At 39.2% G+C, this 12,181-nt stretch overlaps 1 protein-coding gene across 2 annotated transcripts in view; it reads left to right on the top strand.

Annotated features, from left to right (window-relative positions):
• The first annotated feature begins 3,573 nt into the window (after positions 1 to 3,573).
• The window catches only part of HIF1A (hypoxia inducible factor 1 subunit alpha), a 44,804-nt gene continuing 36,196 nt past the window's right edge, over positions 3,574 to 12,181 (top strand). Inside the window, exon 1 of one of the 2 annotated variants that reach the window (XM_061429071.1) lies at positions 3,574 to 4,002. In XM_061429071.1, the coding sequence (XP_061285055.1) occupies positions 3,968 to 4,002 (35 nt within the window). In that variant the 5' untranslated portion in view covers positions 3,574 to 3,967. Of the gene's footprint in view, positions 4,003 to 4,515; positions 4,651 to 12,181 lie in introns of those variants that run through there. The other variant, XM_061429070.1, reaches the window with a different exon arrangement.

Genomic DNA, 12,181 nt, shown 5'->3' on the forward strand with positions numbered 1-12,181 from the left:
ATTAGGCTCTGGTAAAATAGTTTCCCTTGAGGATGGATCTTGTTAAGAAAAACAGAATGCTCTGAAAGCATTTCAAAAGGGTTATTTTTTCTCTAGCCATGCAAAAAGCAAGATATTTTCCTCCGATCTTCACACTGATAATCTCTTAGGCTTTTGGAGTTGAAATTCAAGAAAGTTGTGGGGCCCCTCGAAGGCTGAGCCTCCTTTGCAGTTTTTAACTCTCAAGCAGTGAACTAGAGCCTCCAGCAGTTCCTCACTTGCAGTTAAAAATGTTCCTACTGATATTGGTTGACTCCAGCTGTGATGTTGACTTCAACTTCTGGCTTTTGTTCCTGGTAAACTGTGATCCTCTGGTAAGCTGTGACTCTCTATAACTGTCTGTCTGTCTCTCCCACTTCAGGGTGGCAGTTTGCCTTGTGGCCTCATTTCCCTGGTGGGTCTAAGAAGAGTTGTTGGTTTTCAGTTTGTTAAGCTTTTTTTCTTACTGTGAGGATGGATGCTTCCAAGCTCCTTACATGTTGGACCAGAAACTGAAAATTCTTTGACATTCCTTTGTAAATTTATGCTTAAAATACCTATCATAATTGAAAAGTGCTAGTGTCAAAATCTCAGTGTATTCTTATTCTCCAAAAATTCAGACAAATATACATATTTAGTTTCTGTTTTGATCCTTGAAAGAAAAGAAAAAGAGACTTTTAAAATGTCTGTTATCTGCTAAGCACTTCCTTCCAAATGATATGCTTTTTTTTGTTCTTAGAATAGATAAAGATGGAGAAGAGGAGGAGAACTAAGAATAATAAGCCAAGAATCACTTACTGACCACTAGGTCTTGTTATATAGTTTGATGCATTCTTAATTATCTGAATCTGATGTGTTTCACTCTTTAAAAGGCTCAACACTCTATGTTACTTAGTACTAAAATTTCAGGTTTTATCCTGCCTCCTCCTGAGTCACTGTCTAACTTCCTACTATAAATATGGGTTAAGGGTCAATTGCATCATTTTCAAGTAATCTTTCAGCCTACTTAGAAAGTTCTGCAAAGTGACTTGGAATGAAATTTGAACACTTACAAAGATTAGAGAGTAAATATGATTGTTTGTTAAGGTTTAGTCACATTATAATCATCTAAATGCATTTGTTAATGGATGTTTATAAAGAGGATAATTTAAAATTTTACCCCATAGGACATTTTGCTTTTTAGAATTGTTAGTTAACAAAATTGATTAATTTAGGGCATACTATTTAGCTCCTTTTTGATTATGTGAAAATACAAGCTGAATATTACTGCTTTCCAAGTTCACATGTGTGGGTAAACACAAATATACATACACACACACATAAAATACTGTATTTTATATATTTTTGAAAGGAAAAGTAAACTCTGAGTAAATGTAATGACTATTCAAAAATATCTTTGCTGATTGGATTAGCATTCTGCTGTAAACTTTAAAAAATGACTTAGATTTGATATTACAAAAGGCTCACTTTTTTGTTGTTGTAATAAACACTATACCCTTCAGGTATGATCACTGGCCAGAGAGACTTTCTTACCAGTAAAATAAAAAAGGAAATAGTTGAAGATCTCTGCAATCATGCTCATATACAAGTGTGGGAACACTGTGAGCAGTTTCACAGTTGAAAACAAAGAATATATGTGAATGTATATTAACATAATAGGCAGTCTTGGATAGTTAAAACTTGCTAACCTTTGGTAGAAGCCCAAGTAATTACCACTAGCAGTGGCACAAATTTGGAGGTAATAATAATGATAAGAATAATGAAAACACAACCCTGACAATACTAATGGCTAACATTTATTGATAGTTTACTATGTGCCAGGTATTGTTCTAAGTACTTTACATGTACTATCTCATTTAATCATGCCCTGATTCTGTGGTTTAGACATAAATGAGTAAACTTAGGCACAAGTTACATGACTTGTTAGTAAGTATCAGAGCTGGTACTTAAGCTCACTCTTAACTCTGGAATCAGTGTTCTTAACACTGAGTTTTTAGAACATTAAATTAAACAACTGTTAATTTACAGAGTCATTCTTTTCACAATTAAGAAGGAAAACATGAGTAATTTTTAGTCCTTTCCTTTTTTCAGGCATTTCCCATGTTACTTTTCAAGAAGGCATGTCATTCAGAGTTGTAGATCTTGGGGGGGTGGAGTAGCATTAAGATCAATCTTTAATCCTATCTCTATGGGTTTGCTGATGAGTTAAAAATAGGTTTTATGTGAATTGATTTTTGTCTTATTAGAGTTTAATCTATGTAGACCATTGTTACATAGACCATTGTTTTTACATGACAATATAATTGAAATTTACTCAGATATCCACATTAATTTATAATCTGAAGCCAGATTGTAGCAATATAACTAACAAGGCAAAGGTGAGAAGTAAAATAATCTAGTGTCAAACTGGAGATACGTGTGCAGTGCTCCTTTGTTGGACTCAAAACACATTTCTTTTTCATTTCAAAGACTGATAGGCTTGAAAAGTAGGCTTCAAAAGCCAAGTAGTGATTTAGTCTTATCCAGAAGCTTGCAAGATCATGTTAGCAAACAGGCAATACTGCTGCCACTGAGTTAACTCTGGTGCAGGTCTCCTGCTTAAGTCTTGGAAGGGTTTTCCTTCCTTCTCTCCTGTCTACACGGTCGGTGATCTCAATTCAAGGTGGTAAGTCTCAAATTAAGGGTCATCTTCGTCTTTTTGTAAATCCATCTAAGATTATTTTCTACTCTTTGAAAAGCAACAAGAATATAACTGTCAACCTAAAGCCATTTTTCCTACTCCCCCCACCTTGAAATTCAGGTTTATACTTTTATTAAAGTCACTTACGCCTATTTGTATTGCTTAAAATAATTTCAGATTTTGAGTTCCTGCTGCCTTAACTACTCCCCTTGAGAGGTTTACAGCAAGAGGAGCTTGTTTATTTTATATTTGCATTCGTATTTACTCAGGAATCAAACTTCATCACAGAGAAACTTAATAAAGAGATAAAGAGAGTACCCTAGTGTTATATGGCAAAGGGTGCGGTCGGTGACATGGCTTGGTTGGGTAACCTGGCAAGAAAGACCCCACTGTAACACATCTGAGTAGAAGGACCAGGGTTTGCTGCCACGACGCAAAAAAGTCTGCTTTTTTGAACTGGGACTTGGAAGAGCGGGCGGCAACTCTGCACAGCACAGCTGCCGAAAAGAAAGAGAGCTGGAGACTTGCTGCACCGACAGCAGGAAGTGTGAGGCAGGCTTGAGACCCAAACACCGAAATCCCTTCTCAGCAGCGCCTCCCAAAGCCAGCCACTGCTTTCTCTAGGAGAAGGCGCAGAGTCCCCAGACCCAGTCTGGCCGCACCCCATCTCCTTTCTCTTGCCTCCGCAGCGGCACACAGACGAGCACGTGAGCGCGGCAGCGCGTCCCAGCTGTGCCTCAGCTGACCGCCTCCTGATTGGCTGAGACAGACGTGGGCTGGGGTGGGGACTGGCCGCCTGCGTCCCTCGCCATTGGCTCTCAAGGAACCCGCCTCCCCCTCAGGTGAGGCGGGCTTGCGTGAGCGCGCGCTGGGCTCCGCGGGCGCGCGTGCCCCCAACACTCCCCTCCGCGCGCGCGCCCCCGAGCGCGCCTCCGCCCTTGCCCGCCCCCTGCCGCTGCCTCAGCTCCTCAGTGCACAGAACCGCCTCGTCTGAGGGGACGCGAGGATCGCCTTCGCCGCCGCTTTGGCCAGTGCGTCGGCTCGGGCCCTGACAAGCTGCCCCTGGGGAGGCTCTTCGGAGCCGGAGTTGGACCTCTGCGATTGCCGTCTGCTCTCCCTCCTCTGATCTCACGAGGGGTTTCCCGCCTCGCACCCCCCACCTCTGGACGTGCCTTTTCTCCCCTCCCCGCGTGTGGAGGGAGCCAGCGCTTAGGCCGGAGCGAGCCTGGGGGCCGCGGGCCGTGAAGGCATCGCGGGCACCGATTCACCATGGAGGGCGCCGGGGGCGCGAACGACAAGAAAAAGTAAGCCCACTCCCCTCCGCCGGCCGCCTTCTCCCCCCGGCGCCCCCGCCCGCCCCCGGGGGCTCGCGGGCCGGCCTCCGCGTTCCGGGGGGCCGCCTTTTTGTTTCTGCCTCTCTCCCCTCCTCTCTTTCTCCCCCAGCCTCGCCGGCCCGGCTCCCCACTGTCCACGTCGCCATCTTGTCGTGGGGGTGGGAGACGCGTCTAAAGTGCTTTCAGGGGCCGGGGGCCGGGGGCTGGGCCCTGCTCGCCTCCTTTCCCGGCAGCCCGGGCCTCGCATCGCCCTCCCTGCCCGCCTCAAACCCCCAGCCTGCCGCGTGCCCTGCTCCGGGTGGACTTCCCCCAGCCTGAAAACCCCGGGAAGAGAAATGAGCCGCAGCTTGATCGCCGCCACTTGCACCCGAGCTTCCGCTCCTTCCCGCCCCCATCCTCTCCTGTTCCATTGAAAACTCGGCCCCGGGGCGGCCCTTGCACGCAGGTCCTGGCTTCGGTATGGGTTCGGGGCCCTGGGTTTCCGATCTAGGAGCTCGCGTGGTTGGTTGGGTGAGATCTTGCTCTGCGGTTGTCCGGCCAGGCGGGTGACTTTGCCTTTGTGCATTAGGGATTTGCCGCGATGGCCTGGGATGCTAACTTTTTCGTTTGCACGTGCAGGTTTGGTTTGGTTTTGTTTTAATCGCGTTGAAAAACTTGCCTAGAGCAAGACTCGGAGTAACGGGAATTTTGAGAAATAGTAACATTTTAATGAGAATATCAGAATTGGATACCTGTGTTTCTATCACCTGTCATGAGAGCCCAGATGTTATAAGTGAATTATATGTTTCATTCATTCTTGAAAATATCTTAGTGAAAACGTAGCGGATGGCTAAATTCAGGCAAACACTTTTAATGAGGTTCGGGGGGGGGGGGCCGGCGTATATAGATATATGATCAGAGCAAATGAAATGTAGCACTAAAATGTTACGAAGTTTTTAGATTGACCCGACTGATTTTTCTGAAATTGAGGTATATTAAAATATACGCGAAGTAAATAAATAACCATCTTGTTAGAACTTAATGCAAGTTTTAAAAACACCTCGAAGTTTGAGTCTTAACTGGTACATTATAGGATTAAGAATTGTGAGTCCAACCAGTGGAATTAAGTGCCCCCCCGCACCCCGACCCCCCGCCGTGTCCCCCCACCTTTTGGTCCACTCTGGTATTTTAACCTTTGAGGAAATTATTTTAAGGAATTGAAGATTTATGCTAAGAGTTCTGGTTAGTAGGCTGGCTTTACTGTTAAGTCCTTGCACTCTTCTGGGACAGATTAAGTGCCCTAATCAGTATCAGCAGAAGATAAACTTGTTTATGTTCCTGCGATTTTGTCGCTTCTTTTTTGGTCTTTCTCTAATAGAATGATAAGTTCTCAGTTTGTATACACCAGAGAAAGCGTGTATAAAATTTAAAAAGTGAGTAAACAGATCTAGACCTAATTCCAAGAGTTGCCAGGAATTAATTAATTTTGTAGAGGTGACTACCAGGCTTTTGATGAAATGATGAGGCTGCTGTAAACCTAAGGCACATCACCTCAGTGTATTGTCAATATTCTGTCCTTAGTGCTAAAACATATTTAACATTGTACATGAAGTTATGCACCATTCAGTCCCTTTTTGTATGCCTTATTGTACTTGTATCTTCTTTGCAGTTCATAAGTTGAGACGAGCATAAGCAGCTTTAATATAAATGAATTAATTACCTACTGTGCTTCACTCCCAAGTCTAAACCAGTTCTTAATTTTCCTCAGTCCCATTTATTTGCAAAATATTCTTATTTGAAAATTTAGCATAAACTTGAATTGGATTTAATGTTTCTTATTACAGAAGTTGTTATAACTGGTAAATTAAGTTAAACACAAAAATAGTACTCAACAACTTATAGGTGCTGTTTGTTAAAGAGGTCTTTTTTTTTTTATCCTTTTCTAACTAACAATTTTAAAACTTTTAAAAAAGAAAACTGGGAGATGGAGGGGCAGAGATTTTTCTCCTTAGAATTTTTCCACTAAATGAGCAGGTGGGGGAGACAAATTTGTCTTTTTTTAAAGGAGGGCTAGGAAATTCAAAAGCTAAAGGATTAGAAGAAATCAGAACAGAAGTTGGGTATGGTTATAATAGATTTCCCATAGGAAATTTCACATTGACTGCTTAGTAACAGGGATTGGATTTAATAGCACATTAATGTTGAATTTTAGATTTCAGTGGAATGTCAAGAGGTTCATTGTTCTCTTTTAGGTTTCAGGGCAGATTCCTTCAGAGTTTTCAAAACATAGCTGTATCATTAAAGTAAAATCTCTGAGAATGGATATTCCTTAACTTCTTAACTTTGATCATTAAAAATCAAGAACCTCTCATTCACTAGTGAACATTTTTCTTGTTACAGTTTTACTTTGATTTCCTCTTTGAAGAGGTTGCCTGCTGGTTAAGAGCTTAAGATTTGAACCGGACACCTCTGAGTCCAGCTTTTTACTTGTTAGCTTTGTGAGCCTGGGCAAGTTATTATTACTGAATGCTTCTGAGCCTATTTCCTCCTTTTGAAATGATGATAATAATAGCAGCCATCTTAGTGGTTATTGAGAAGATTAAATGAGATAATGCCTAGTGTTTGGTTTAGGAGTCTTGGTTAACATTATATACTTGAAAGTAGATGTTACTTGTTAAAGTTTTAATTTGAACTTCCACAACACTTAAACACTTTTTTGTTTGTTTTGCAAGTCCTTCCAGCTATTTGTGTTATGTCCTCTTCTCCCTACTTTCTTTTATTTCCTAAAAATGAAAAGACTGTCATTGGACCCAGAAGTCTAAAGGGATTCTTTTTAGTTAAAACAGTACCTGAATTATGTTGGCATCTAGCATCAAGTATTCTTGAGCATGTAATCTAGTGTCTACCATAGGCCCCCTTTTTTCACATTTCCTTACCCCCTTGTTTCCTCCCCAAATAGGCTACTAAAAATTTTCTCTGGACTTCAGAGACTGGAGTCATAATCACATATACTAGTCAGACAGTTCATTTTAGCAGGGTATGTGCAAGGCACTGCAGTCTTACAAATGGCAGTAACAAACCTTTTTTTTTTTTTTTTTGTCTTGATGCCAGTTTGGAGTAGACAGTTTTGTAAATATTAATATTTCCTAAATATGATGAGTTGATAAAATAAGTGTGGTAAAACATATGAGTCTGCATAGTAGAAAAACTGTCCTTTACTTATGAATTTGTCCAGAGGTAAGATCATTGGCTTTATCTCAAGGCAAAGCTTAAAGTCTGTATTATTTAACTGGTTTTTGTAGCTCAATTTGTATAATATTTATATTAGTGCACTCTTCCACATGTATCTGTTTACTGAACTACCACGTTGTTTTAGATTAAGTGTGGTAGTTCATTACTGTAGTCCACTATGAAGCATTTTGTGCAGTTTAGATAATATCCAGTCTTTCTACCTATTGACGTTCACTGTCTTTGCAGCTTTATTGGGGTTTGGGCTCAAGGTAAAGATTTTGTGGTGACATTCTATTGTTGTATGTTAGGAATGGTGTGTAGAAGGCTGAGGGATTAGTCTCTCAACTGACTTTTTTTCAGAAGAGCTTATAACAGTCTTTATGTTTGGTGGTAAAGTAAAAACCTTACCATGCATGGGTGTTAAAGATTTGGGTTAGATTATTGTGCTTGTGTATAGACTTGTCCTCTTAAAATATAATTTTAAAACATTTAGATATTTAAAGTACTATATTCTTTCCTTGTCTAAGATTATTAACATAGGTCTGATTTTCCAAGTAGGAGAAAATACTGACTTAAATGTGTTGTTGGGTTAGTTTTCTATTAAGAAACTGATTTTAATTCATAAGAAGAATGCTCTTTTTTCCCCTTGTTTCTTTCTTTCTCTTTTTTCTTTTGTAAACATTGGGACTGATTATCCAAGTTGGTGGATTTTATACTCAGCCTTCTGCTGTTTGTGATGTATGTGTTGTGTATGTTTTCTGCTTAACTAGAGGGTTAGAAAAAAGAATTTGAAACTTAGATAAGCCAATCTTCTTGTTGCTCACTATTTTTGGTAAAAGTATAATGATAATTTTTAAATTTGTTATAGGCCTTGGGATTTTAAAAATAATTGTATCTCTGTTTCTTAGAGCATCAAAAAATTAAGTATTTTGTATGTGCATTGAGTTTTATATTAAAAGTTGTGTTTTCTGCAGTAAAAAATAATAAACATATCTTTGCCAGATATGATTCTTTTAGAAAAAATATAAAATTAATTATATAAAAACATTTATAAGTGATTACCTCATATGACATTTTTCTCCCATAACTTTTAAAATGATTAGGGGTTTTTTTAAGTTGTGGTTTTAAAAAACAACATAAAATTTCCCATCTTAACTATTTCTAAATGTACAACTCAGTAGTGTTATGTATATTCACATTGTCGTATAACCAATCTCCGGAATTTTTCACCTTGTAAAATTGAAACTCTTAACTATTAAACAACTATCCCCAATTTCCCCCTCTTCCTACCTTCTGGCAACCATCATTCTGCTCTGTTTTTTTGAGTTTGACTACTAAATCCCTCTTATAAATAGAATCATACAATTTTTGTCATTTTGTGACTGGTTTATTTCACTGGGGCTTCCCTGGTGGCTCAGATGGTAAAGAATTCACCTGCAATGCGGGAGACCTGGGTTGGGAAGATCCCCTGGAGAAGGAAATGGCTACCTACTCCAGTATTCTGGCCTGGAGAATTTCATGGACAGAGGAGCCTGGCAGGCTACAGTCCATGGGGTCACAAAGAGTCGGACACAACTGAGAAATTTTCAGTTCACTTATTTCACTTAATATAATGTCCTTAAGATCACCCATGTTGTAGCATGTGTGAAAACTTTCTTCCTTTTTAAGGCTGAATAATGTATAACACATTTTGTTTATCCTTTCATCTTTCAGTGGACACTTAGATAATATTGACAAAAATAATCAATAAACAATCTATAATAGAAATAGAAAAGGGTTTTCTTTGAACCAAACTGAGGACTGTAGCCCAGAAGACAGCCTCCTAGATTACTCTGAGAAATTGCTCTGGGGAAGCATGGTTTCAGCACAGTTTATGTCTTGTCAGAACAATAGGGATACATTGATACAAGGTTTCAAAAAAAAAAACAAAAACACCACAACAGATCAGCATGTACACAGCGAGTCAGTATGGCCTTGGCACCTGGGAAGGGAGTCTTATCATCCAAGAAGTACCAGCTTTGGCATCCCAAAGGGAGGCATTTAATCTTTTTTTCCCCCAAATATATTTTTTAATTGAAGAAATCACTTGTAGAACAAAAATAGACATAACTTTTAAATCAGTGGATGAAAGAAAACACCATTTACCATAGAAAGCAAATGGTAAAGAGCAAGGAAAGATGAAAAAACAAGCACAAGGCAAAATGAAGAACTGAAATCATACTTCTGGTCAGTGTGCCCCCCCCCCTTTGTTTTTTTAAATAACTGAAGCATATGTACAGTGTATATTTGGTAAACCACAGTCTGTTCTAGTTAGCATAAAATTTAAGTTAACTCATGTACAGCCAGAATGATTTCTTCATACGTCAATACGTGAAAATTTCTATTATCAGTTGCTACCACTTGTTGACCATTGTGAATAGTGACTCTATGAACATGGGTGTGGAAATATCTCTTGGAGATCTTGTGTTCAGTTATTTTGTATATATACCCAGAAGTAGATTGCTGGATTATGTGATAGCTCTTCTTTTAAATTGTTTAAGGCGCTGCCTATACTGTTTTCCACAGTGGCCGCACCATTTACGTTTCCACTTACAGTGCACAGGGGTTCCTGTTTTCTCCACATCCTTCCCAACACTTGTTATTCTTTTGTTTTTATGACAGTAGCCATCATAATGGATATGTTGAAGTGGTTGTGTTTTTAAGGGTTTGTTTGTGGATAATTAACCAACTTAAAACAACAGAGAACAGTTGCCACTAGAAGCTTTATCAGAAGTGAGGTTAAGCATCTGTGAAAAGAGAATTAAGTTTTTCTAGTGACTTTGAAAGATTTGATGTACCAGTACTTTCTCAGAGAAGTATTTAGTGTTTAAAATGGTCTCTACCTGTTACATTGTTGCTAAAGCCCCATTTCATTAGTAACTTTGTTTTAAAGTACTTAAACCAATAATTGAAGTGACTTACTTTTATTAGAAAACTATTCTCTAGATGTTATGTTTTCTTTGCTCTGGTGATCTCACCTGTTATGAGTGTCTTCATTTAAAATTTTCACTTGGTTATAATATTAAACATAAAGATTATTCCCAAGTATGATTTTCAAAATTTATTGTTTCGTAAATGGGACAGAATTTAGTAATGGAATATAACTCACTGTAGTTCTTGTAGTTCTACTGTAGTTCTACCTATTGGTTTTGAAGTTACAGTATTTAAAATGACTACTAGTTAATATTGAGTTTCCCCTTATTAGTGACATTTCCATGTGCTTCTCCACTTTTTCTAATAGTTTGTGAGAATTTATTTTTCCAAATGAATCATACTGTGGTAAACATAAAGTTTAAAGGCAGAACGTTTAAATCTTTGAGTTGAGTGTATTTCTGTTCTTACATATAGATCTTATAGATCTTTTCTTGAGAATTCAGATGCTAAGCAAATTTCTTTAAAGTGATTCCTTCCTCTTTTTTTCAGTTGTGAAATGGAAACGTTTCAATGAACAAGGTCACAAATAGACCTAACTTGAAACTTGTAATGAAAAAGAGATTACTGGTATCCAGTGACCTCTTAATAAGTATTTGAATGAATAAATAAACAATGAGAATAACTGAGTGAACAAAGAAAGCAGAGAATGAGTTTAAGAGGATTTTTTGGAAGTCATCATTGCTCTTCCATGTTGCTCTTTTCATAGGAATTTTTCTTATGCTGGGGCATCTGCATCTCTTGTGCTACTTTAGAACATTCTTGAATCTTGAGTTTTAATTTTTTTGTCACTTAAATATTTATGCTGTTTATTAATACCAGAGGAGAAGGGGACGATAGAGGATGAGATGGTTGGATGGCATCACCAACTCGATAGACGTGAGTTTGAGCAGGCTCCAGGAGTTTAGTGATGAACGGGAAGCCTGGCGTGCTGCATGCAGTCCATGGGGTCACAGAGAGTCTGATGTGACTGAGTGACTGAACTGAATTGATTAATACCAGATCAGAAAACACACTGTGTTAATAAATATAGCTATGTAACATGCCTGGAGAATCCCAGGGACGGGGGAGCCTGGTGGGCTGCCGTCTCAGGGGTCGCACAGAGTCGGACATTACTAAAGTGACTTAGCAGCAGCAGCAGCAACATGTACAAGCCTTGAAAATAACTCAATACCCTATCTTAAGATATCTTAAAAACTAATTCTATATATGCAGTGTGTGTGTATCTTAGTTGCTCAGTCACGACTGACTCTTTGCAACCTGATGGACTGTAGCCCACCAGGCTCCTCTGTCCCTGGGATTCACCAGGCAGGAATACTAGAGTAGATTCTCCAGCGCATCTTCCCCACCCAGGCGTCAAACCCAGGTCTCCTGCATTGCTGGTGGAGTCCTTACTGACAGAGCCATCAGGTACTTTCCTATATGCAGAACACCAAATTAAAAGTTTATATTACTAAGACGCATATGTGTATGGTTGTGGAAAATCAGCTAGGTAAATGTGGAAGATATCTACTTTTGTTTCATCTTTAGCAAACATTTCTTACAATCTACTCTAAACATCTAGTAAGTTTAGATCAGTTTATATTCTCTAGCAGTATTTGAGAGTGCCCTTTTCTTATACTTGATCATCATTAAAGTTTGTTTTTAAGATGAAACACTGGCTGTTTGTTAGTATATTAGGATTCTTTTTATTGCAAGTGATGAAACACAGCTCAAACTAGTTTCGGAGGCTCGATGGGGAGGCTGTTACTAGCTCACACAATTTGGCTTTGGTTTAAGGGACAGCTAGACCCAGTATCTTAAGTGATGTCCTTAAAATGTCATCTCAGGCTTTCTCTTGAATTTTACTTGGTTTATATTTTGCTTGATTTGCATGTTGCCTCATTCTGCCACCGACATTCTATTAATATGGTATGAAATATGGCCACTAAGCATTCCCATGCTTGCCTCCATACAGTTTGTGAGGATA

This window comes from Bos javanicus, chromosome 10, assembly GCF_032452875.1.
Source record: "Bos javanicus breed banteng chromosome 10, ARS-OSU_banteng_1.0, whole genome shotgun sequence".
Lineage (NCBI taxonomy): Eukaryota > Metazoa > Chordata > Mammalia > Artiodactyla > Bovidae > Bos > Bos javanicus.